Source organism: Aquila chrysaetos, chromosome 19 (assembly GCF_900496995.4).
Source record: "Aquila chrysaetos chrysaetos chromosome 19, bAquChr1.4, whole genome shotgun sequence".
NCBI lineage: Eukaryota > Metazoa > Chordata > Aves > Accipitriformes > Accipitridae > Aquila > Aquila chrysaetos.
The window spans coordinates 13,882,602-13,907,491 of record NC_044022.1 but is presented as its reverse complement, the minus strand read 5'-3'; the positions used below and the strand labels follow the sequence as shown (position 1 = coordinate 13,907,491).

The 24,890-nt window shown below is 36.3% G+C and overlaps 1 protein-coding gene across 3 annotated transcripts in view; it reads left to right on the top strand.

Annotated features, from left to right (window-relative positions):
• Positions 1-24,890, top strand: part of CNTN5 (contactin 5) — a 673,487-nt gene that overhangs the window by 584,822 nt on the left and 63,775 nt on the right. For all 3 annotated transcript variants that reach the window (XM_030042492.2, XM_030042491.2, XM_030042493.2), the window contains 2 exons: positions 18,586-18,713; positions 19,627-19,802. In XM_030042492.2, the coding sequence (XP_029898352.1) occupies positions 18,586-18,713; positions 19,627-19,802 (304 nt within the window). The remainder of the gene's footprint in view (positions 1-18,585; positions 18,714-19,626; positions 19,803-24,890) is intronic.

Sequence of the window (24,890 nt, the reverse complement as noted above, 5' to 3'; positions counted from 1 at the left end):
TTGTTTAAAAAAAAAATAAAGTCTCATGAATCTCTGTGTGAATTAAGTAGTCTGTCCTCCCCTGCCATTGGAAAGCCAATAAAAACATAAGACTGTCATAAACTCTTCATATTGTGGTTTGGCTAATTGGATGGAAATGCCCATTCTTCATCTGGCTCAAATTAATGGTGGAAAATGATCCAGAGTGATTGTGGAATGACAGAGTAAGATCCAGTGACACTAGGAATTAGAAACTGTTGTTTCATCTGTTAAAAAAAATACACCAATCCTCCATAAGTTCCAGAGCTGAAAATAGTAAATTTGGATTAAATATACTCCTGCTTTGCAAGATATTTTTAGCAATCCACCCTGTTTCCACTTTATGCAGATCTGTTTTCAAGTGTTGTTATCTATGTCTCAGCTGTCTTCAGTCAGGTGTATGAACATTTAAATTAAATTTCTGCATTTGTGAATTTCATTTTAACAGTTTCTTATTAATTAAATCAAATGAAATGAAATCTTATGGCTAGTGTCCCAACACGAAGACCAAGAACTAGTTTAACAACATACAGTGAAATGCAAGTCATTATTTAATTGCCAAGATATTCATTGTTTAGACATGGTGATTAATTCATTTGGCATTTACAAAGATGAAAATGGTAATTCTATAATAAAGTAATTAGAGAGAGGCATATTGCCTTGAATGAAACAAGACTCAATCTGTAAACCTCGATGAACACAGGCTTTATCTAAATGGAATCCTTTTAAATTTCTAATATTTGGTATTTTCTGAAGAAGATGGTGATTTTTGCCCAACTGGCAACCTTTTGCACATGAAAATAATACTCCAATAGCATTTCTGTTCAAGCAGCTATGAATTATTTAAACAAATTTCCATACATAGGAATATTGATCTGTAAAATAAGTTATAAAGGGGAGGAGGTAAGGCTTGGCATTATTTATTTGGAAGTCGATTTTGTGACTTGCTACAAAGCTTCGTCAGATAAAACCTATCAAATTAATTTTTAAAGTCCTAATCTTTGATCACAAATTTTATTCTTTTCCATTCGTGCCATTCTTACAGTGAATACTTTGACTCAATGCCCGAACTGTACTTTAGGTCTTAGAGTGTTCCAGAACACAGATATTTTACACTTTTTATATCTCTAATGTTGTAAGAAGTTGACTATTAAAAGCATTTTTATTACATATTCAGTTCAAAGTATGCTCAAAATTTTTTCAAAATCCGTGGAATTCTGGAAATCTGGGGAAAAAAATAACATCCTGTAGCAAACTTGAACCTTCCACAACCATGGCTAATTCTATGGAGTTAGCTACCAGAGTATTATCTCTAGAACACTTGAATATCATCTAAACCTGAATTATCTAGTACTAGAATATTATCCTAGAATATTATCTCCTTCTTTCCTGCAAATTGTCACACACATAGAAAGGAAACCAGTATAATTTATATTTTAAATACATGTTTGTACCATCACAGCTAAGAATATGTTGCAAGGCCAGTGTTGCATCCATGAATTTGCTGTTGGTCTACATTTTTCTCGTGATAATGAAAAAGCAAGTAGCAGTCTACTGAATTCTGATTGAGTTTGAAATTCAGGCAGAGGATCAGCCAAAAATTTCCTTCATAATGTACCTATCCGAAAAAGTGTGACGTGCGGAAACGGACTCCACAATCAGTGAGATTGTAAAGTAGGTATGTTTATTCAGCGCTGGGCAGCACGGGGGGTAGTCCCACCAAAGTCGTGCGCGCCTGACTCGGCAGTTAGTTTCACGTTTATACAGTCAAGTGTTACATATTCACAATACGCCTATACATATGCATGACCTGTCCCCGCTTCATATTAAACTTAGCTCCGAGAGGTCATTTCCATAGTCTCCTCTCAACTGCGCTTGCGCAGTGCCTCTTTATGGTGGTCGTCTGGTGGTCGCAGAGATGAAGATAGATGACTCTTCTTCGTCACCGCTAGTAACCTTTCTTCTTGCGCAGGCTCAGTGATTTCTTGGTATTCACCCAAGCCGCAAGACCAGTCTTAGCTGGCTCTTGGGGCCTGCTCCTGCTTCTTATCAGGAACTGTCTTTACCTTATTGGCTGGTTCTTAGGACCAGCTCTTCTTATCAAGGACTGTCTCTATGTCAGCTAATTTCAACAATGTAAGCGCTAGACATCATCTTTCATCCCCCTTTATTATGTCTACTGAGATTCTTTTGACTCCCCTTGTCTCAGTGAACATGGAAATGCATGTCTCCAGTGGTCTGTTAGGCTTCAGTGCTGCCTATGGCCTGGTTAGATTTCTATAGTCAAAGCAGAAGCAAAGCAGAAGCAAAGGTTTTGTCATTAATGTGTGTTCCAGGAAAGACTAGCCTTCTGTAAGTATTCTTAGAGTTAGATGATTTCATCTTTAAAGGGAAAAAATAGAATTGAAGTAAAGCCAACCTAAAAAAGAAGAGAAAATAAAAAACTTGAGTGATCACAGAATTGTAAGAACTAAAGCATAGCTGAGCCTGACCAAGATCTCAAACACTGTACCTTCAAACTGTCAGATGTGAAACCAGATCAGAAAAATGTCTAATGGGATTAAACCTATATCTTGATTCAAAAGCCCTTGCTTTTTGGTGAACTTTGGGCTTCGAGTTTATAATGATGTATAATACCAACAACATAAACATTCTCATTTTGAGATGAAAATAATTGTGGAAGATGTGATGTTAGCTTGCAGCTATAAGATTCCTTTATAGCCAAAGTGAACATGAATCTTTCATCTCACCCTTTGGTTTTTATTTTTTTATGATAGCATTGCCTAAGGGCTCCAGTGTGTAGTACTTTATTCTTTGATAATTCCAACACTACTTAGCCATTGATACTCTTAGTTTACAACCTGATTGTGACTTTTGAATCACAGTGCCCAATCTTTAGAGTAGTTCAGAAAAGAGCTGGAATTCCTTCTGAGGAAGCACAGGCTGCAAAAGAACCTCTGTCACCTTCTCCATCCCAAATTGCCCTTCCTCACTCTTTTCTAATATCTGCTGTCCTCCCTATGGAAAACTCATGAAAGTGCCTCGTCCTTGCAAGATACTGCCTAGAAAGTAATAATAAAGTTTTCTTGTACCTTCACTGTTATTTGGATATCTTTGCAAGGATAGCAATAATCTCCCTCTTAACGAATTCCTTTGTTTAACAGTCATCAAGCCTTGAGGTAAGACATACTTAGTAATTTAGATAATCATTACTTTGTTGATTAAATAAATACCAAATGTGGAGAGACAAATTATAAATACAACTAATTCCAGCCTGACCAAGAAAAGCTTTTAGATGCAAATTCCAATTAGGTCGAAACAGTAGCCTGTGAAAGAGCAGTCAATGGATCACAGTTCATAAATGACTCAGAGGTCCCAAACTCTTCACACAAGGTATAGTGACCACTAATGTCCCCTTTGCAAGGATAATTACTGCAAATCCATACTTATTTCATGTTTGGCAGTGGGACCAACTGATTAACAAACTGATTTATCTACTGCTTGTGTCACTGCTGAACCAAAGAGGCAGGCTGTCCATTTGTTCTGCTACAGACTACAGGCATAGAATGTGTCTTCCCTGCTTGGATTACAAAAGTAGCTACACTCAAATTGCTGAGCATTGATTATGCATTTGTTGTGTCTCCTTTTCTATGAGACAAAACCCATGGACCTTTACATTGTCATTAAATTAAGTCTGTTTTCTTCTCTTCCACTAACTGTTCCTATTTTCATACAGTCATAGAATGTTTTGGGTTGGAATGGACCTTTAAAGGTCATCTAGTCCAACCCTCCTGCAATGAGCAGGGACATCATCCACCCATGGTTTACAATTGGACTCCATGATCTTAAAGGTCTTTTCCAATCTAAGTGATTCTATGATTCTACCTTTATCTAGATCAGGTTGCTCAGAGCCCCGTCCAACCTGACCATGAATGTTTCCAGGGATGGGGCATCTACCACCTCTCTGAGCAACCTGTTCCAGTGTTCCACCACCCTCATCATAAAAAATTTCTTCCTTACATCTGGTCTGAATCTACCCTCTTTTAGTTTAAAAACATTACCCCTTGTCTATCACTACAGGCCCTATTAAAAAGTCTGTCCCAGTCTTTCTTATAAGCCCCCTTTAAGTATTGAAAGGCCACTTTTCTGAGTATGAGGGATAGCTGTGGAAAGTTAGCAGCAGAGGACTCAAAAAGGTAATGTTACTGAGTTATAAAAAGATACCAAATTGAGCTAATTTGCTTTAGCTCAAATATCTCCCAATTCATGCTAACAGCTTGTATTTGTGTAGGAATCTCATTAGATTCAGTTTTTCAAGTTATAAATCAAAATACCTCTACAATAAATATAAGCCCAGAGGTTGGAGTGCTTTATCAATGTCCATAAATAAAAGTCGATATGTGATGTTGGAACCTGTCAAGCAGCACCTTTAATATAGAGGTATTTCTGGGTATCACATGTTAAACCTTATCAAGGTCAATCCCCCCTTTTTTTAAGATTCTAAACTACACTCTGCTCTCAAAGGGACGTTTTTACCTGATCATTGTAGCAAAGACTCCATCTTACAATGTTCCCTTCTACAGCCCTGCTGCTAAATGCAGCTTAGGTTTCAACTTTCAATAAAAGCAATAAATAAAATCGTCTTATAAAAAAGGTCTTTGCTTTTGCTGATTGTCCCTGGAAGAAGCTATGAAATCTTGAATTAAAAGAAAGGTCATCTGCTCTTTACATTCTTCTACTTTCTTGCAGTTCATAAATAATGCTGTAATCATATCCAAGCTACTATATGAAGAGCACTGCAAAGGTTCCAAGTTCAAACACTCAAAAATTATGGGAAAAATGATGGATGAGGTTACCAGTGTAATCTCAGTTCAGCAGGAATGTACATAAGTGTGACAGGAGCATGAGTCAACCAGAGTTTTGAGGATTTGTCTGCAACTTTTTGTCAAAGTGAGCACCCCTAAAGCACCAAAAATCTTTGAACCACAGGAGCTATGTTTTCTTAGAAGTGAAATAAAATCAAGGAACATTTTTTAAATGAAGCAAACTTGGCAACAGAAAAGTGAAGCTATAAATAGATTATTCCCATCCACTGTGTCCTTGGAAGTCTCATCCTTCCCTTTAGGTTTGCTCTTAGTTCAGCAAACTTTCATCAGGTTTCAAGAAACTCTGTGTAGTCCTCTCTGTATCCCTAGGAAAAATATCTTTCTTTTCATCACCTCTGATCCCTGACTGTGTCTGTTCCCAGACCTCAGAAGAGAGGGAAAGAGAGGTACTGATATAGTGAACTACAAAATGGCAGGCAAAACCAATGCCATCTTTCACTACCTGCTTTAAGGACTAATTCACACTACTGGCTTTAGATACTTAGCTTAGCCTTGCTAGGTCCCTGGGAAGTAATGACCTGGTCTAATAGATTCAGAGTATACAAGTAAAGTAATTAAAAAGAGATCAAAGTACTTTTGAATGGCTATAGAAAATAATTCTGTGTGCCAAAGTGAGATGTGGTTATATAGTGAGCAGAGGTCTGTTGATGCAGTAATTCTCTGCCATCCTGAGAAGGGAGCTTGCTACAGTTATATACATTTACAAAATGGGTTTTTCACATTAGTCTATCTGTAGAATTATATTACACACCTGCATGTCTGGCAGTGAGTTATCCCCAGTGACACAGTAACTTTTTCATCCTATTTTCTGTACTCTTATGTTTGTAGCTCCATACCAATGTCATTGATAATGCACTTCGTAGGTAAGGTTAGGGAAGAAAAGAGGTGGGGCAACAGTTATGAAGGCCATAACATGCTGGTTTGTGGAGGAAAAGAAATTTAGGGAAGAAAGATTGAGGAGATAAAAAGGTTGAAGAAAGCAAACAGAGCTTACGAAAACATGGAAGATTACATCACTGAAGAAGTATGATGTTCTTGTTTCAGTGCTGGTGAGAGAAGACGCATATTTTTTGAGGCTCTTGGTATGAAAAGAACCAGAAAGTCTTGGCATTAGAGTTTTCCATTACAATTACAGCAGCAGAGGCCTTAGAATGATTGCGCAGCTGCTGTGTCACCGGTCTGTAGGTGTGACACAGCTGATGCCACACAACAATTCACTGCTGCCTCTAGACCGATATAGGATCCTCTCCAATGCCCGCTGCCAATTGGTGGTGTGGCACTGCAACCATGACAGTTTGTATCTTGAAATTAGCAATCCACAACTGATCATCTGTATCATCTGGGAGTATGTGGTCTCACCAGTGGGATGTAATCATGTGTACCCAGACTTACCATGATAAACAGATTTGAGCTCAGGGGCACTATATCCCATCTATCAGAGAGCTTGTGGCTGGCAGCAGCAAGAGTAATGCAAGAGCAATACAAATCCTTGAAATGATGTGGGCATCCAGCATCGCCACATTAACAATTGCATCTTCTCCCCAGGTGCTTCTCAGTGGTTCTTGCTGGCTTCCTAGTCCTCTCCAGAGTGTGTGACTATCACAACTTGCCATCATTGCAAAAGCAATACAGACATTGAGAGAGAGGAGGTAGAGAATGTGCATGGATGGTTTGTGGAAAAAGTAAAATGGGCTGAGCCTGAGGGCACGCTGTTTTTCACATAAAGTGTTTCTCCCAAAGAGGTCTATGACCATCTCATTGTGCATGATGGGTCACCCCAATCTAAAACAAGAACCATCTTTGGGAGCAGCTTGCCAGACTAGCACAGATATAGTCACTGAAGTTTTTTCCTTGTATCATTATTACTGTCTCATACGCTCTATCGCACATAACTTATGTCACCAGGGTAATTCCATCTGTTCTCTTTCATGCACAGTGATACAGCTGTAGATAGATATGTCAGTTTTAAAGAGAAGCACTTCCTACTGAACTGTTATTACAACTTGTAATCAAAATCTTTTGAGTCATGGCTAAAGTGCAAGGTATTCCAAAGTGAACTAAAGCTTTCAACGTTCAAACAACCCTAATCAATAGATTGTTTGTCAGTAAGAACTCTGTACCCTTTTCACCATTAGTATTAGTGGCAATACAGTTCTCCAGAGGGAACACATGTCTTTAACTGCCTTTTCCCAGTTAAAAGACTGTATTTCACCTTGTGACACTAGAATAAAATAGATCTTGTTTTACCTAGTTTTCCAGCCATAGTACCAGATTCACTTCCAGAATGCAAAATGAACTCAACTGACCTGAAAACTGGTGTCAATAAGATCCTAGTCCATTATGGTCAAAATCCCATTTACAATTCCTACAGTCTAGAAGAATTTTTGTGCTGAGCCAATGCTTTTAAACTGCGTCTTCACTGAACTGATTGTCTCTCCTTCCTGCAATATGTCTGCATCCACAGGTCAGACTGGTTCTTTCACAAAATGTAAGAAAGCTGATGTAGCTCAGTCAGCTTTCAGTTTAATTAGATATATTTTTCTAACCCCTCATAAAAGTTTAAACATTGCAAGACCCTGTCAGTATGATTGTTAACCCATGGGTTTACTAGCAAAAGAGAAACATGATTAGAGAGAACTGTCAATGATAAGAAACAAGGTAGTATTCCAGAAAAGCTGTCTCCCAGATCAAATGTTCCTGTGATAATTTTGCATGTGTTGCAGAAACAGTACAGCCTTTAATCTGCACTGCTATTCATAATTGAGGTTTCTGAATCCTCAGCTTTCACGAATATCTTAATAAACAAGCATGTGTTCACAAGAGGTACTGACTTCTAAACACACCACTCATTGAGGATGTGGTCAGGAAGTGTGTTGGATGCAAACAATGTAGAAATCCACAGCTAATGTCACTATATCACAGAGCTAGATTAGGGCAGTGTCATGGGACTAGAAAGGGAAGGTTGCTTGTCAGGTGTGAACATTCACTTCTCACATTTTTTGTGGTCTGTTCTATCATGCAGATTTCTTCACTTAAGAGCTCCTGTCTCAGTGCGTGAAGTAGTCTGGAGTGAAAATAGAGCCATAAGGCAGCTTTTTGCCTCTATCCTGTGCTTTCTTTCTGGATGTAGAGACAGATTATTTAGATCTTTCCCACCAGTTCTAATTATCAATGAAGATGATAGAAGAAAGAAGTGCTGGAATTTCCAAGGGTAAACTCAGAATTGTTGCAGAACTGACCATACAAGTAAGGACTGCCCCTTACTGGTCACAGGTGATCTCTGATTTGAGTAATCAGAGAGCTTGCAGGGAGCTCTTACTACGAAGCAGGACCAGCTTTACTGTTCTATCATTTCTATCACTATACTAATCTATGCTACTTTTTGTTACATACAGCCTACCAAGCTTCTCAATATTGACAATTCCACAAACATCTCAGGAAATTTATTTTGAGAGCTAAAATAATCTAAACCTAACATGGTCAAATTATTCCTTTACCATTTTCAGATGTCATTTTTGTACTAAAGGACTCTTTTACTCTACCTCCTTACTCTATCCCCTCTAGATCTGTATCTTTCATGAAAACAGTGTGTCAAACTAGGCTGTACTCCAGCTGAGACCTTATAGTTATTAGAAGGGGAGAAAATAGGGGCCATTTCACAACAAAAATAGTTAGAAGGCCAGCAGTGCTGTGGAGCATTGCATCTTATAAACAAATTTCTAAACAGCTAGTGAAGAACTTGTAGCTATTGATCTAAGCAAAATGTTCATCATGCTAACGGAGTCTCCCCTAAAGAGTTTCTACCTGGGCAAACATGCAGTAAGTGCAGGCTTTATATACTCTTCCAGAGACAGGGGACTGATGAAAGCAATCAGTCTTCATTCTTTCAGGATCTAGTAGTACTACCATATGATAGAAATATAATTAGAGCTTCTTCAGTTGACTATGGAGTCAGTTTGATCTGAGGTTGTGGCAGCCGTTGCCATCTTCATCTGTCCCATCTTTGAACTACACTGAGATTACACATATGAGATGGTTGAAACCACAGTTTCGCAAAACGCACTCAAATTCAAAGGAATTAAGTAAGAAATTAACAGGATGATACATTAACAGCATGTATCAGTAGATCATTAAAATGATCTCAGCCCTCACATACTGTGAGCAGATTCATCTCATTCTAGTGTCTATTTCTAGAAATGACAGACAAGAAGATGCATACTTTGGGTTTTAATGCATTATATCAATGGGACATAGAAAGCATGTATTTAAGCCCTAATCCTTTTCAGACCTCCCTGCTGGTTAATTTGGATGGATTCACAGCCCTCTTGCTGATTTGATTCTCAGCTGTCAGCCTCCCTTGCAAGCAGTCAGCAGCCACTTTGGCTGCTGGTACCTTGCCATCTTGCTTGGGATTACAGCATTCAGCTCCCAGTGACACTTAAATAACTAACTGTCTATGTATGCAAGGGAGAGACACTAAAAGCAGAAAACAGCTCCATCAGGGTGGTCTTAAACAATGCATATTAATTTATTACAATCTACATTGGGTTTTTTTTTTTCCTCTCTCTCTTTTTTTTTTTTTTTCCGCCTGGGAGCAAGGGTCTAATGCAAAAGTGGGCAGTTGTTCTCATCTACCCAACTCTTCTATTCACATGAAAGCAGTAACAGTATCTCTAACAAAATAATTTTTCAGGGAGGTGGGAAAGATTAAATTTCATTGCCATGTTACATGGAAATGCCACTTCCAGTTAATATTCTAGTAGTGTTGTTATAGAACATGAATCAATGTTGGAAAGCAGGTTCCATCTGACTGGACATTATTACAGAGCTTACAATAATAATGGTTTAGCTAGATAACTGCTGTCCTGAGCATATGAAAACTTCCCATGTAAACACCTAATTAACAGTCTTAAATTTACAAGAATCTCATTTCAATGAAATTAAAGTTTCTGCTGTTGATATTATATTGCTGAAGTTAATGTTAACAGTTCAAGCATAGCATAGTTTGGCTGTTTTGAGCTGTCTCTTAATCTAGTATAAATCAAAATAGATCCATGTAGTTGAATGAAATTATGTCATTTTACACTGGCTAAAGATCCGCTCCCTTGAGCACCTAGTCTATTTGAATTTTACCTCTTGAATACCAAGTCCGCCTTCGAGTACTAATGCTACTTTTCTAGCTAACAAGGGAAACATGGAAATATCTTAAAGTAACTAAAGTTTTCCCGTGTATTTTTCTTTTCCTGAGGGAATTAAGAAGTCCTACAAGCACTTTATTATTTCTAAAGCTTCTGAGGAAAATAGAATAAGTTAATAATTCATTGCTGTCACTTAGGAACATGGGAAAAATTACTGTGATAAAAGCCTTTTCCTTGAAAAGCAGGAACCTTTTCTAAGTAGCAGAATTTTTCTGACATTGAAATAGTGTATAAAAAAGAGGGAATAAATTTAATTATGAAAAGTATTAAAATATTAAAATAGATTTTAATTTTAGATGGATCAAGAGTATGGTATGGATTGTAAAAAATAATATTTTCATAATTTTAGAGTAATTTCAGAATGTTTAGCAGTATATATTTCCTAAACCCAATGTATTTCATAAAAGCTTTTAAAAGAACTTTTGGACTACAATGCAGAGCAGAAAAGGCCTTCCATGGCCTTTCCTACCCTCTGCGACACTTACCCTGAAATATCTTTTGAGGAATTCTTTCAGTTTTTCTTCTTTACACAAGACCAAACACGTTTTGGGGCAAAATATTTGAGCAGAATGGCAAGGTGCCAATTAGCAAAGTGATGCTAAATTTTCAAAATGTACCAACTGATCTCTTCCTCAAGTGTACCAGTGAAAATATACAATAATGTAAAAGTCATCTTGTTTGTTTAATTTCTGTAGGTAACAGATTACTGATTTGAACCTCTGTTCCATTTACAGTTAGGCTCTGATTCAGTTTAATGCCTTAGCAGATGTTTAAATTTTAGGACCTTTATATCATCATTGACATTAATGTAATTAACAGAGTCTTTAAAACAAACTATGTGCTTAAGTACTGGTCTGAATAAAGTCATTAATATGAAGCATTGTTAAAACCAATAATGACCAACCTACTCGTACGAAATAAAAAGCACTCCAATAGACTGTGTTAGTTCTGACATATCGGTAGTTTCCAGGCTTTACTGCTGAGCAACACTGCAGAAATCACACTTATTCCCTGTGCTTAGAACAGAAGCTACATTTGTTAGCAAAACCTGACTTTTAGTGTCAGCCACTTGAAATTATATTTACATATGTGGACACCATTCACACTGGCAAGAGCTGTGTATTTTCATGCACAAATGCTACAGTGCAGCAAATGGCAAGGACAAAATGAGAGGCCCAGTTGTGGCTTCTTTGAAAAAAATTGCCCTAAGACAGTTTGCATACATTAGCTTAAATAGCGCTGGAAGTACTTTGCAGTATATTAATGATAAGTCTTAGCATATTCCAATTACCTAAGATATCACACACAGGAATTGCACCATTATAAATATTTGAAAATCTGAAATGAAAAAAATCCAAATAATTTTGTGTTTTGCCAAGGGACTGGGCCAAACATAGTCTTGTTTCTAATTAGGTCAACAATATTTAAATAAAAAGACTCTATCTAGGGTGATAATATAAAAAATGTATATAAAGTAGATGGCATTCTGCTTACTTAAGTGGTTTTACTATAGCAATAACTCATATCCATTTTCTGGGAGAGTTAGAGGCTTGTACATCTATTACGAAGGAGCAAGAGAAAGCAAGGGGAAAAGAGAGAGCCCACAGCCATTCAAGGAGAAATAAAGGTTTCAACTATTTACAAATACTTGTTCCGATTCCTTGTAATCTACATTAAAGGATACTGACAGATCCCATAACCAAGCTAATGTGAAATGACAGAATGCTCAGATCAGAACACTGTCAGGGGCCACAGGCTAAATGAGTCAGTGCAGCTTCTCTCCATTTGCATCTTTAAAATTCTTATTTCCAACATGCACACAAACCAATTTCTTACTCCTTCCTGGTTTTAGACCCCAGTGAGAAATGCAGGGGAAAAATTTCTAACCACTTCAATAACTTACACTTTTCTTTTACCCAGTTACTAGGTGTTAAAGTTTGCAAAGCTTTTAACTGTAATGCTTCCCTAATTGCTGTGATTATTTATCTAAAGTCCTATAAAATTTGACTTTAGTGTGAAAGATAAAGTCAAAATACAATACAAAAAAATGAATTGAAAACAGAAAAAGGTAAAAGTGTGTATAGCCCAATCAAACTACTCATTGCTAATTCTTCCTCCCCACCAAAAATGGCCACACAATTTATTTGTATTTTTTCTTACTCTGTAATTGTTATTTAAAGAATATAAAGCTCCAAGTATAAACTGTCTGGCATTCATTTCTATTAAGATCCAGACACTGTGTCACTGTCTCTGCTACAAGTCCTCAGTAAAATCCTAAAGGTTGTGTAGCAATTGTAACTTTTGCTGCCTCAACTGCTCAGCTCCTTCAGCACCCAGACTCCAGGGTCCATTGCAGAATTTTTAACAGTTTCTAGCCACAGCATCAAGACATCTATTTGTGAGAATCCACTATGAATGATGCAACGGAATAAAAATTAGAGTTTACCCTTCTCATTATCTTAATCTTGATGGAAGTCTCTGCTCATTGATTTTACATGTGATAGGAAGAACAAATGCACATCCTGGCCCTGGTGGGTCAAGGTAAAACTGTCCCTGGTGATAAAGAGAGCTGAGAATTTCCACCATCTAAACCAGTATGTTCTCTAGCGGCTGTGAATAATACCTAAGAACTTCCATGCTGGGTGGTACCAGATATTAATAAATTAATATTTTGTCTGTAAGACAGTGGAGCAGTAAAAGTATCCAGACTACTAATACGGTTCATTTATCCTTAAGAATTAATCAAATGGAGGATAATCACAACAATATGGCAGGCAGAATAGACCTTCCTTTTTTATATGAAAACAATGATGACTATTTCCTACTTCTTTATCCTTCCCCTCAAGATAAGGCCAAAGATTATGGTCATTCTCACAAGTTTTCTGTGCATAAAACAGCAGGAAGAAAAGAGCTTACTACTTTTAAATCAAAATACTATAAAATAAAGGATACTTCTTTAAAATCCTGCCAAACTCCCCATATGAGCAATTCTTAAATACCATATTCTATTCAGTCCTCTCCTCTAAATCACATGAAGCCTGAATTTTGTGATTCACATTTGTGGGGACCTTCCATCTTGTTCATCTCCATCAGCATATTTCCTTACCTCTCTGTCAGTCAACACTGATTAAGAGAAGACATTTCTGACTGCCAGATAAAGGACTTCCAAACACCTTCTATAAGCAAAGATCCAACATTTCCTATGAGCCTAATTTCCATCCATCAGCTTCACAGCAGACACTCGGTCTCAGAGAACACCCTTCGGTTCACATCAACATCCCATATGCAAACAGTATGAACTTTCATCCTTCCAGATAAAACAGCACATTCTTTATCAGGGATCTTACTCTCGCTGGTACATACTTTATTGGTAAAAGAAGAACAAAATTGATGAAATGACTGATCTGTGTGAGCTAATGCATTTTTGTTTAAACAAATGTACTAGGAATGTTTCCAATCTTAAGTGTTACTACTGAAGAATAGCTTTGAATAGATTGCAAATATTTTTACTATGAAAATAATCACTTGGAAATATTGTCTGAACACTATAATTACTCTGTATTTTGCAGTCTTCCACTGTCAACCTAAGTCCAATCCTGGAGCCTTAAAGAAGAAAATTTACACTCTCATTCGTGCTTCTATGCTTTTGTAACAATTCTCAACCTAGTTTACTGGGTTATGCTGTCATTAGCAAAATTGACATTATAGAAATGCTACTAATAGGTATTTGCAAACTTGCTGATATTCTATACAGGAAAACCACAGGCATTGCAAGCTGGGCATCCGACAGCTGTACTATTTCAGACAAAATCATAGTGGAAAAATATCATATGCACAGATATCAAATACACTTTGTAATTTGCCTCCGATTTTAATTTAACTCTTGTCAGTATTAATTCGTTGGGGTCTTTTAGCTTCATGGGCATACAGTATGCAGTGAAGATTGTGGTTAATTGATTTCTGAGAGTGTGGGTGTTTAAGTTCAAAGACCAGCATCACACTTGGTGCTCACCACCACCACCACCAGCAGACTTTATACCCCTTAATTCTTTAGACTGTCTCTAACATTACACTACGGGCTTGAGTCAGCTACCCCCACGCAGAATTCTGCTGCCCTTTGAGAGTCCTCCAGTGTCATGCTGGCTTACATCTAGACTTCAAAAGGACACACTTACACCTGCTGTAAACCTCTGTGTCTGTGCTGTAAGCAGTTAAGTCCTCTCATAGGTCTTGTATCACATTTGTCAGCCCTGTGCAGGTGTCTTGGATACCTTACGGCTATTTCCATATAAGCAGGTAGTATGGATCAATCGGAGCGGCAAAAAGTTGATACTGTCCACACTGCCTAATTCTGAGTTTCTCTTTGGAATAGTTCTAGTCCCACTCCACAGACTGGATACATATTTGTAGCTGAAAAGCAATGCAGTCCTCAAGCATCCCTCCCAGTTTAGTATCAGCTGAAGTTCATGTGCTCAGACTGCTTCATTTTACAAACCAAAGCCACAGCAAGTAAGGAGAATGGGGAAATTAATTTCCAAGTCACACTCCTGATGTGAACAGCAGCTGGGATTTTGTCCCTCAAATGATGTCAGGTTATAACAGGCACTTATATCTGGGCAACTAAATCAAGATTTGAGGGTAAGAATCAGTTCTAGGTTGAGATATCTGAGTGCAGAGATCTACAATGTGAATTAGACATCTAAACTTTTTTACTGTTACTAGAAGTTCCACTGACTACTGACAAGATCCATAAATTAACATGTAAAATAGAAACTCATCTCACATGCAGCTTTCATTTTACAAACAGCCTCCAGAACAAAAGTTTTCCTTTCCTCCCTGGTCATCCTGATGATCCTCCTGAGTGCCAGCTCGATTAGAATTAAACTTTCTAAATACTGATGATCAAAATTGTCCTATATTCCATATTAAGTTTCCTCAGCACCTTATGTATTAATACGTGCATAACGAGCTGCAGGTTGGTATCTGATATATTCTAGGGTTGAATTTGTCTTTGCTGCATCATACTGTTCATTCAGAGCCACATTCACTACTTTTCTATGAGTCTGGTGCTCAGAGTCATCAAAGCCCTCCTGTTTGATATGCTGATCTTGCTGTGTCAATGAACTGTTTATTTAATCAATTTTCTAGCACCTTTCTTTTGTATCCTGGTCATTGTGAAAAATAAGGTAATAGTATGAAGAACCATTTCTCTTTCAAAAAAATTAATTTTTCTCTTCTGTTCAACCAGTTTCTTAATCATCTTAAATTTCTGTATTAAACCTGTTTAACCAGTCATGTGAATTTCAGCATGAAAATCATGCTTGAAACCCATGGACGAGCAAATCCGCATTTATTTTCTCTAGAAAAGGTTTCTTCCTATTAAATATTATAAAAATGTAGTCTTATTCAGTGTACTTTATTTAAATCATGTTGACTTTTATCTCATGTCCATTTGCTGTCATATCTTGATTATTCTTTCCTAATAATTCCTGCTAAAATCTTTGTTGCTATTGATCTTAAGCCAATGTGCTTATTGATTCCAAGACACTAATGCTCATCTCTTTTTCTCCATGTTATTAGACAGAAGAAAATTCTTTTCTACATAGACACTAATCTCATGCCAATTTTTTCAGAGTCCTTGGATGGACAACATCTATCTCCTTTATGTGATTACAATGAGTTTTTCTTATACTTAAATACAATTATTTCTAAACTATCACATTGATCTCTCATGCATCCTTTCTCTACCCATTCATCTATCATCATGTTTCACTCAGTTTCTAATACATTAATAATTTAGGGTTTTTTTCCTGAATTAACCTTAATTCTACCCCAACCCCATTTCTTCTCTCGTTGCCTCCCTTTTATTTATGAAGTTAAAAACCTTTTGCTATGGTATTTTCTTATTAAAATATGTAGACATACTACACAGGTGGTCTCTCCATGACTGAGAGATATTGGCAGGGAAGGAGGAGAAGTCTATGTTCCTGCTGTGTGCAGCAAGTGTTATGTGAATAAATAAAGCATTTCAGTTTCCATCATAACCAGCCTCTGGCTTTTTTGCCAAGCACAAAAAAAGGGACAACAGATGAATGCTAGGCATTTTAAGGAAAGTATTAATTTCTGAGCCAAATAATTCACCAGCAAATGTGTTTGCAATTCCTTTGATTGAGTGATTACTCTTTTCCTCATGGATAGCAAGAGCTTTTAGCTAAATAGAAATGTAGTTGATAATATGTATAAGATTCATTAGATAATCTTCCATATGCATCTAACTTCCTTTTCCTCCAAGCTCAGAATGAAAAACAATTTTATATCAGGACTTAACGCTGCGTATAAGCTTTTATAATTTGTAAACACTGTAGGAGTGTCCTTCCATTTGTTTGATGCTGACAGTATATTGATGAAAACTATTACTGTTCTGCAAAGGCTATTGTCATACTAATGATACAATGTCCTCAGAGCATTGATCACAGAGCATCTTGATAGGAAAACAAAACTTACACCAAGAGGAAAGGAAGGAAGCTTACATCCCTGTCAGATTGTTTCTTCAAAGGTGTGACATATTATAACTAAATTTCAGGCCTTCTTATTTGTTGGAAAAAAACCCAAACCCTCAAAACTCTGATACAGAGACATTTTCTTAATATAATTATATTTTCTATAAAATTACCTTTAGACAAATAACGTGACTCAAATACTGATACATATTTTTTTAGAGCAAGATGGGAGATACATCATCAGATTGCACTAGGGAATTTGAGAGTTGACATGTCCTTCCTCTGCCCCATTCACTTTTGAAGCTATTATTTTCTTCTGTCTCTCTGCTGAGAGCGGTGAGTGGTTTCACATCTGAAGTGAATAGGAGTACATTTTTCACTAGAATGAAATTCTGTTTTCTCCACCACAATGTTTATAAACCTCAGATAATAAAACACCATTTTTCACAAACAGAGTCAGAAAATATGGGGCATCATTCTTTTTCCAGAAAAAAAAAAAAAATACAGTCTGATATTAGCGATTTAGTTTGAGCACATTATTGAATCTTAAGCCTTTGGTAAATCGCTCCTAGTTTAAATCAAAGGTAACTCAGCCTTGCGTTTTAATATGTCCAGCCTAGAAAGGGAATTCCTTCCCTTTTTTGGCTGCTGAAGAGCCCGAGACCAGGATGATCAAAGCGCCTTACTCCTGGTTAAATACTTCTCAAGAGTAAAGCACAACACGGTACCCTCCATGATTTCTGATCATAGCCTCAGTAGGGGACCCCCAGCCGAAGGAGTGCTAGATACTACATTAACGGATAGAAAGCCCTCTCTGGAGAGGTGTCTCTGAAAATCCAACCATTGCTGAGGAAGAGCCACCCACCTACTTAGTTAGACTCTTTCTCTAACACAGAAAGAGGTCTTATCTTACCGTCAAAATACAGAAGGAAGCACTCCTTCGTCTCCTCCTCCCCTTCTATGTGACACCTGCTGAGGATTATCTGCTTTCACTGTCCATGCCTGCCGGAGGGCTTCCAACGTACATCTCCCATGTCCTTTGAGAGATCCATAACTACTACCCAACCTGGGAAAGGATATACAACAGCTGCAAGCAGAGCTTGTATTAAATGCCATGTAAGAGTTGCTGTATTCCATTTAGGTTTGTAGTTCTTTGTCAGGAAAGGAGCAATGATTATTTAATGCTCTTCCAGGGCTGCAGCTTTAACATGTAATAAATTTAGAGGTTTTGTCACTTTAGAACAGCTAAAAATGTGTTAATTTTCACCTCTATGTAGCTTCATGGACTTTATGATTAATACTGTGTAAGCAAAGCCAAAATTTGACACTCCTAAATGTAAATGGTTGAACAACATTTCTCATGAGTATGTTTCAGTGGGGTTACTTACCTAGAGATGTAGTGAGTTGCAATCACACAAAACTCAAGGAAAAAAATAAAAGCTGAGCTACAAAAAAGCAGAGAATATTTAAGTCCCTATGTTACACTGTTTAGTGATGCCATAAATCATATTTTGACCAGATACAATTAATTTTATGCTTCTTCTAGTCCTTTTTTACATTTGACTTCCCATCCTTTGCAGATTTGATTTTTAAGGTCATTTTTTTCTAAATGGAATAGCCTGTGCTTAATATTGAAATGTGATTTGACAATAATATAGCAGTGAAACTTTAAAGACGAATTATGAAGAATCACTTTTTTTACTTTCTACAAAAGGTTCATTAAAATTCACCACTGATAAGTGTCAAAGGATACTAATCCACTGATGACTCCCTGAAACTTTTTGTATTAGGAAGGTGAAGGAGTAAAATGGGTTTATTACAACCTTTTTGAAACAGAAGATAATTCAATTATCATCTTCATCATCCCTTGCTACAGAGGCAGCAGTCCTTAATCCTGTTTATTAGCTCTAAAAGATATCATTATGGAATTTGGATGCTAGAACAGGAGATATATTTATATATTTATGTGTTTATCCTTTTCAGAATAACTATTCTTCCACATGGGAGCCTGCGAATCCTGAATGCTTCCAAGTCTGATGAAGGACGGTATTTATGCCAAGGTGTAAATGTATTTGGATCTGCAGAAATCATTGCTTCAGTATCTGTTAAAGGTATGAAAAAATACTTTGATAATGATAATTTCTCTTTACTTATATTTCATTATTGCTTAGAATCCCCAGCCAACCATACAACAGCATTGCAGATGCAGAATAAAAAACCATTTCCAACAAGCTAGGGCTCAAACATCATACTCCTGCATCAGATTGCATACTCCGGCTGTTGTATCATAGATGTATCTCAGAAGAATTAGTATATGTATTAAATCACTCAGATTATAAATAGTTCTGTAAGTAAAAGAATCAATATCCCTTTTAACACATTTTAGCTTTAGGAACTCACTTACCCCTACTTCTTTCTGCATGGGAACAAAGCTTAGGATTAAAGTAATAATTGTATGAATATAAAATCTAAGGAAAGATAGCTCCTTAGAACAGTAATAATAATCAAATCACTGAGTTGCAATTAATTTCTAAACCACATTTTTGCCACTTTTCAGCCAAATTCTTATATGAGCATGGGTTTTGTTTTTAGGTGTTCAACTCTTTTGACTTCATTTTTCAAGCTTCTTCCTATATCTAGTATGCCTGGAAACTTTTTTTTATTTTAAGTGGCAAAACTGAGATTTTCATGCAATCACAAGATTCCAGATGCTGCAGCCTTAAAAAAAGCTATCAGCTTTTTCTGAGACTAATAAAATTAATTAATTAATCCATCTCAGAAGTCCTGGAGATTGTTGTTTAGGATCCTGCCTTATTGCTTCCATGAAACAGGCTGTACCTTCTGTACACCACTGTCATGTCTTAGTGTGCATTATGAATATATTTCAGTATTTGACACTATGTATTTGAAACAAACAGTAAATGTAAGGTCTGAGTAGACTAAGCAGAACTCAATCATATTACTTTGGCCTTGCACTATAACTAGACTTCCATCTAAATATTCCTAATCCTTCTGTATTTCAAGAACCTACAAGAATAGAGCTGACTCCTAAGAAGATAGAGTTAACTGTTGGAGAAAGCATTGTCCTCAGTTGCAAAGCCCTTCATGACAGCACACTAGATGTCACTTTCTATTGGACTCTCAATGGGCAGCCGATTGACTTTGAAAAAGAAGGTGGACACTTTGAAAGCATCAAGGCAGTAAGTGACCATGCGTTTGTCATCTGTGTGCTGTGAACTGATAGAAATTTGCATGCTTTTACATGTCTCCCATTTACCAAATTCTGACCAAATTGAAAGATAACTGGTTTCACTAATGTTGGAAAGAAATATTAGCTAGAGGAAGTGGGAAGTGCAGGTGATTAGAGTTACTTCAAGTAGTTTTAATCAAGAAGATATTAAATGTAAGCTTATACATCCTGTTATTAGTGAGGCATCTGATGTTCTTTGTGAGGGAACAGAAAGTAGTTTGAATCGAATCCTCCTTACATTGTTCTGCTGATTTTAATATAGAGAGGATGTTGCTATAAGCATTGATGTCTTTCTCACAGATAACATGGCTGTTGGAATGCCCTCACCTCCCAATGCTTTTACTTCCCTAGGATATATTTTAATATCCAAATAGCAAGGAGTATACATTGTTTTCCAACTCCCCCCGCATGAGGTAGGTTCTAGCTGTGCAACCATTATTTAAGTCAATAAGAATCATATGGAAAAAATATGCATACCAATTTCAAATATTACCCCTCGATTCAAAAACAATTTAATATGATCAAACAGTACGATAAAGTAATTCAAACCTGTCCCATGTAAAATGGTTTGAACTTTTCGTAGAAAGAAATCTCTTAATGTGAACAAGTTTGGAAATAGAATCTACAGTCATTTAACTCAATCTTCCCACTAATGAAATGTAAATCAAATGTCCATGCTATGTTAACAGAGAAAAATGAAGCTCACAAAGGTCAGGAAATTTTAAAAGTTAATGTATCTAATTTGAATACAATGTAGAGAAGTTAACTTTGCATTAAAAAGCTTGTCAGCTGCAATCAATTTATGCTTCTGCTTGCCTTTATGGAAGTCATACTATATTCACTTTGTGGTGTGGGGTTTTTTTTAATTTGGTTTTACTTCAATAAGCTTTTGAAATGAAAAACATTAGTAAGGTATATCTTAGTGTGAAGTTTCTTAGCATATTTATCTTCATCTAAGAAAGTCCAATACACAAAATCCAACACTAAATATATAGGAAGGAAAACTATCTTTTTTTTTTTTTTTTTTACTTGAAGGTTAAAACATTCTTTGATTCAATAAAACACCCTATGATTACAATTTAATTTCAAGTAATTTCCAAAAATTTGAAATCTGAAATGTGTTACATGGTTCCTTCAGTGCGTTTCAGCATCTTCTGTGCTGAAGGGAATTTTTAATCACTGGGAAAAATCCTTAGGCTAGGAAATTTCCAAAGTAATTTCTCCTATCACAGTAAAGCTAATTTAATGTAATTTCATTTGTTTTATGAAAACACGATTTTGTAGATCTTTCAACAAGAATTCTTCATTAATTTCATTTCTACCAGAGAAAGCCCTCAAATTAATAGAAGTAAGGCTCATTCAAGGTGAGAACTAGGTAGATGACATACTGGGACTATTTTCAGACAAATATTCATGCAAAACTCACTGAAATTACTGATTCTTTTTATTGTCTTGACATGACTAAAATTTTGCCAAAACCTAGTAGATTTAACCAGCTATTTTATTATGAGTTTATGACTTCCTTCTCTAGGTTGCTAAAAAGTCACTGCTACTTTACCAAGTGAAAATAGTATTAATCACTCATAATGGAGTCAATGCTCAATGTCTAAATGACTAAGTGGAAAAAAAAAGTTTTTTATTAAGTAAAAATCTAGCATCTTTCTTTTCAGAGGCACACAAGCAATTTTTTTTCCTTAAATATACTTTTTTTACAAACAGCAAATTTTAGCTGATCTGAAAACAAGATCAAGCTGAAAAGAAGGCATTGCATATTTTGCAAAATATTACAAAATTAGATTAGTGAAATACTATGCACCTCTAAAGAAATACAAAAATGAAGTGTCAGAACCTGATAGTTTTAGACTGGACTAGCTTAATTTGCCTTTACAAGATTGCTCACACAAGAGTTGGTGAGGGCATGCTTCTTTTACTTGCATTTCTAACTCACTTAAACATCAAGACATTTCTTTTCTTGTTTTCACTCTAAAGAAAGAATGGATGGGTAGGCTTGGATCAACTGGAAGAGGGCTGAAAATAGCTATTAACATGTTGCAGGCAAGAGGTGGGCGAACACTCCTTGTCACAACAGAGATACCAAAACATGACCCTGTTAGGACAATCCTCACTGACATTTTCTGAATGCTCTTGGAAACATAATATGACACATCTTTCTCCCTCTTTGAAAGTATTAGTCAAAATATATGTGGATCTCCATTCATCAAAATGCATATCTTGATTTTTGCATTGTCCCAAAATGAAGATGAAACAGTTGAGAGATGCAAAACTCAAAAGTAACGATTGTGGTAATACAGCATTTTTTGTGTGTTTTGACACAAAAACTCTATAATTTCCATAACTACTCATTTGTGAAATGTTGTCAATTACATCTCATTATCATTTCTGTTAACCACATAAGCATGTGAAATTAATCGCAAGGATGAAAATGTATTTCTTTACTTCATTGAAACCTAAAGCATGACTAAGTACTAGGGGAAAGCAAGATAAAATAAAATTCTTCTGGTTTTCCTATCATATAATCTCCTTTAACCCATCCAGTTTCAAAGGAGTGACACACAATATGATAAAGACATTGGTTTAAGAATGTAGCAAAAAGGAACTTGAAGAAAACTTGAAATCTGATAGAATTCCATCTATATCCCTTATTTTGCATTTCTGAATGAATTTTTTTTTAAATTTCATGAGTTGATCCTGAATAAAGTGTTTGTTATGCAGTACAGTTAAGAAAAATGACATCCTTTGTGTGCATGAAGTTATAGAATTATACATCCATTTTGTTCTGCACACACTCATACTTCATCAGATAAAAAAATGTTCAGGTTTGTTTGGGGATTGTTTGTTTGTTTGAAAGCCTGACAAATTGAACATTATTCGAGTGGGTTTTGTTAATAACAAAACCATTGCCAACCTCTCACCACTGGTTGCATTGCTCATACTTTCACTGTGGCAGAGCCAGGTGTTAAGTATGATGAACATCCTGGTGCTTAATGCAGTGTTATAAAAGCTATCACCAAAGTAACATTTATTTGGACCATAGATAAATTTCCACTTGCTAAAATTGCATGCTCCCTAGCAATTACAATTAAAAGGAAACGAAAAGCTTCTGTTAATAATACATATTACTTTGCTTGGGTTTTTAAAATTATATCTGTAGCTTTTGTATCCAAAAAAAAGTGTTACCATTTTTCATACTAGGAACTAATTATATAATACAAATACTAATTGTATAATACAAATTTAAGGTGATTTTGCTGTTATTTATGGAGCTATCAAGGATGTAGTACCTATAGCAATTTAGGTACTTCAGGGACTTGCCTGGCAAGATGATAAGTGTGGCAAGGATGTCAAGTTGAACAAAGCTGTGCATGAAGGGAATATTAAGGAAAAAGAGACCAAACTTCCCCGGAGTGACAGTTGCAGACTGTACTACTCTAGGAAAAGAAAACATCCCAAATGTTGTGTATGCACAACTCCATGGTACACTTGGCAGCAAAACAATAATGCAATGGGTTACATATACCCAGAATCCTTTGGCATTAGAAAAGTCTTAATTTGTCTAGCAAAAGACCCAATAACATTTTAGGGTCTGTGAGGAGTAATTTGTGTAATTAATAGAAACAATTTTGCATGGAAGTCTGAATTGCCAAGATTTCCTTCTAGCAACACCAGTGAGCCTGAGCACAGAAAATGTAGACTTGCTTGCTTTGATTAGGGTAACTTGGAATTTTTTGTCCTTTGTGCCAAATCCAGAAGTCCTGCTCAAAATTCTATTCAGAATTTTCTTTTCTAAGATCTCCACTGACCTTAGTTTTGTCCTGGAGGTATCCCTTTACTAGCTAAAGACATCTGATTTTGCAAGTAGATTTTCATCCAACTATCATGATTCCAACTCTGTGTTTGAAAGACGATACTTTTTTTATGGCAACCAAGCAAAATGATTTATTGTGGTTATCCAGAGACTGGTAAGCAGCAGCACTGCTCTTAGTGTCCCTCACCTTGACCTGCACGAGTACCTTTCAGACTCAGGAAAGTGATTTAGTCTCAATATCTTCTTGGTCTTTGATCTTAACTGCAACCACCACCATGGGAAGCAATAAGCACAACTTGTCATGTTATATTTTACAGTTGTAATTTGTTCACATGGAAGTGAATTGAAAGCTACTGTTTCACTTAGAAAAGGCCAGTAGATACAGACTGGACAATACATTACTGTCTAGCACTGAAGACTTCAATCTGATAAACTAGAACCTGTGAGAGAGCATAACTTTACACCTTTCCTTACATTTTCAAGTCTCTCCTTAGTTTGTTGTAGCACTTTAATCATATTATAGAAGTTAAGATTCAAATTTGCTAAGCGTTTTCTACATAGGCAGCACAAAGTTCTACACTACATGAAATCAATTAAAACAGCAGGCTGTTAATAATAATGTCTTTCCTCTTTATTGGACATAAAACCAAATGAGGCCAATTAAATAGGGGGTTTATTTAACACCCTCCTTCCTCCCCACACTGAGAAAAACAGCAATAGTTGTCAAAAGTCTTGTAGAAGATACATGTTCTATGCACAGAGAATTTCTGTTCAGGATAGTGCTGCTGTATCAACTTCATTGCTATCAATTTGTTTCACTGTTTGTCACAATACTTTCCTGCTGATGGAGTTGACAGCCATTACTGTCAACTCAAATCTCCAGATATTTCAGCCCTATGCTCATTACCAGGTTTTGCTTATTTGTCACGCTACAGCAGTTAAATACTTGAGTGATCAGAAGCAATTCCAAAATAAAAGATTTATCTTGTCTTTTGGTAACACAAATTGTTTGTAAACTAGGGAGGGTACAAAATGGAATAAGGTTTTCTGATCAAAAAACTTTGACGTGTGTTTTATGACTGGTAACTGCTAAACAAAATCTGAACACAATGAAGACCACGGTCTAGTAATGCACTTTACCATGTGTTGCTTCCAGGATATAAACAGTCCCAGTGAACTAATTAAATTTATAGACATACCTGCATGCTGCGT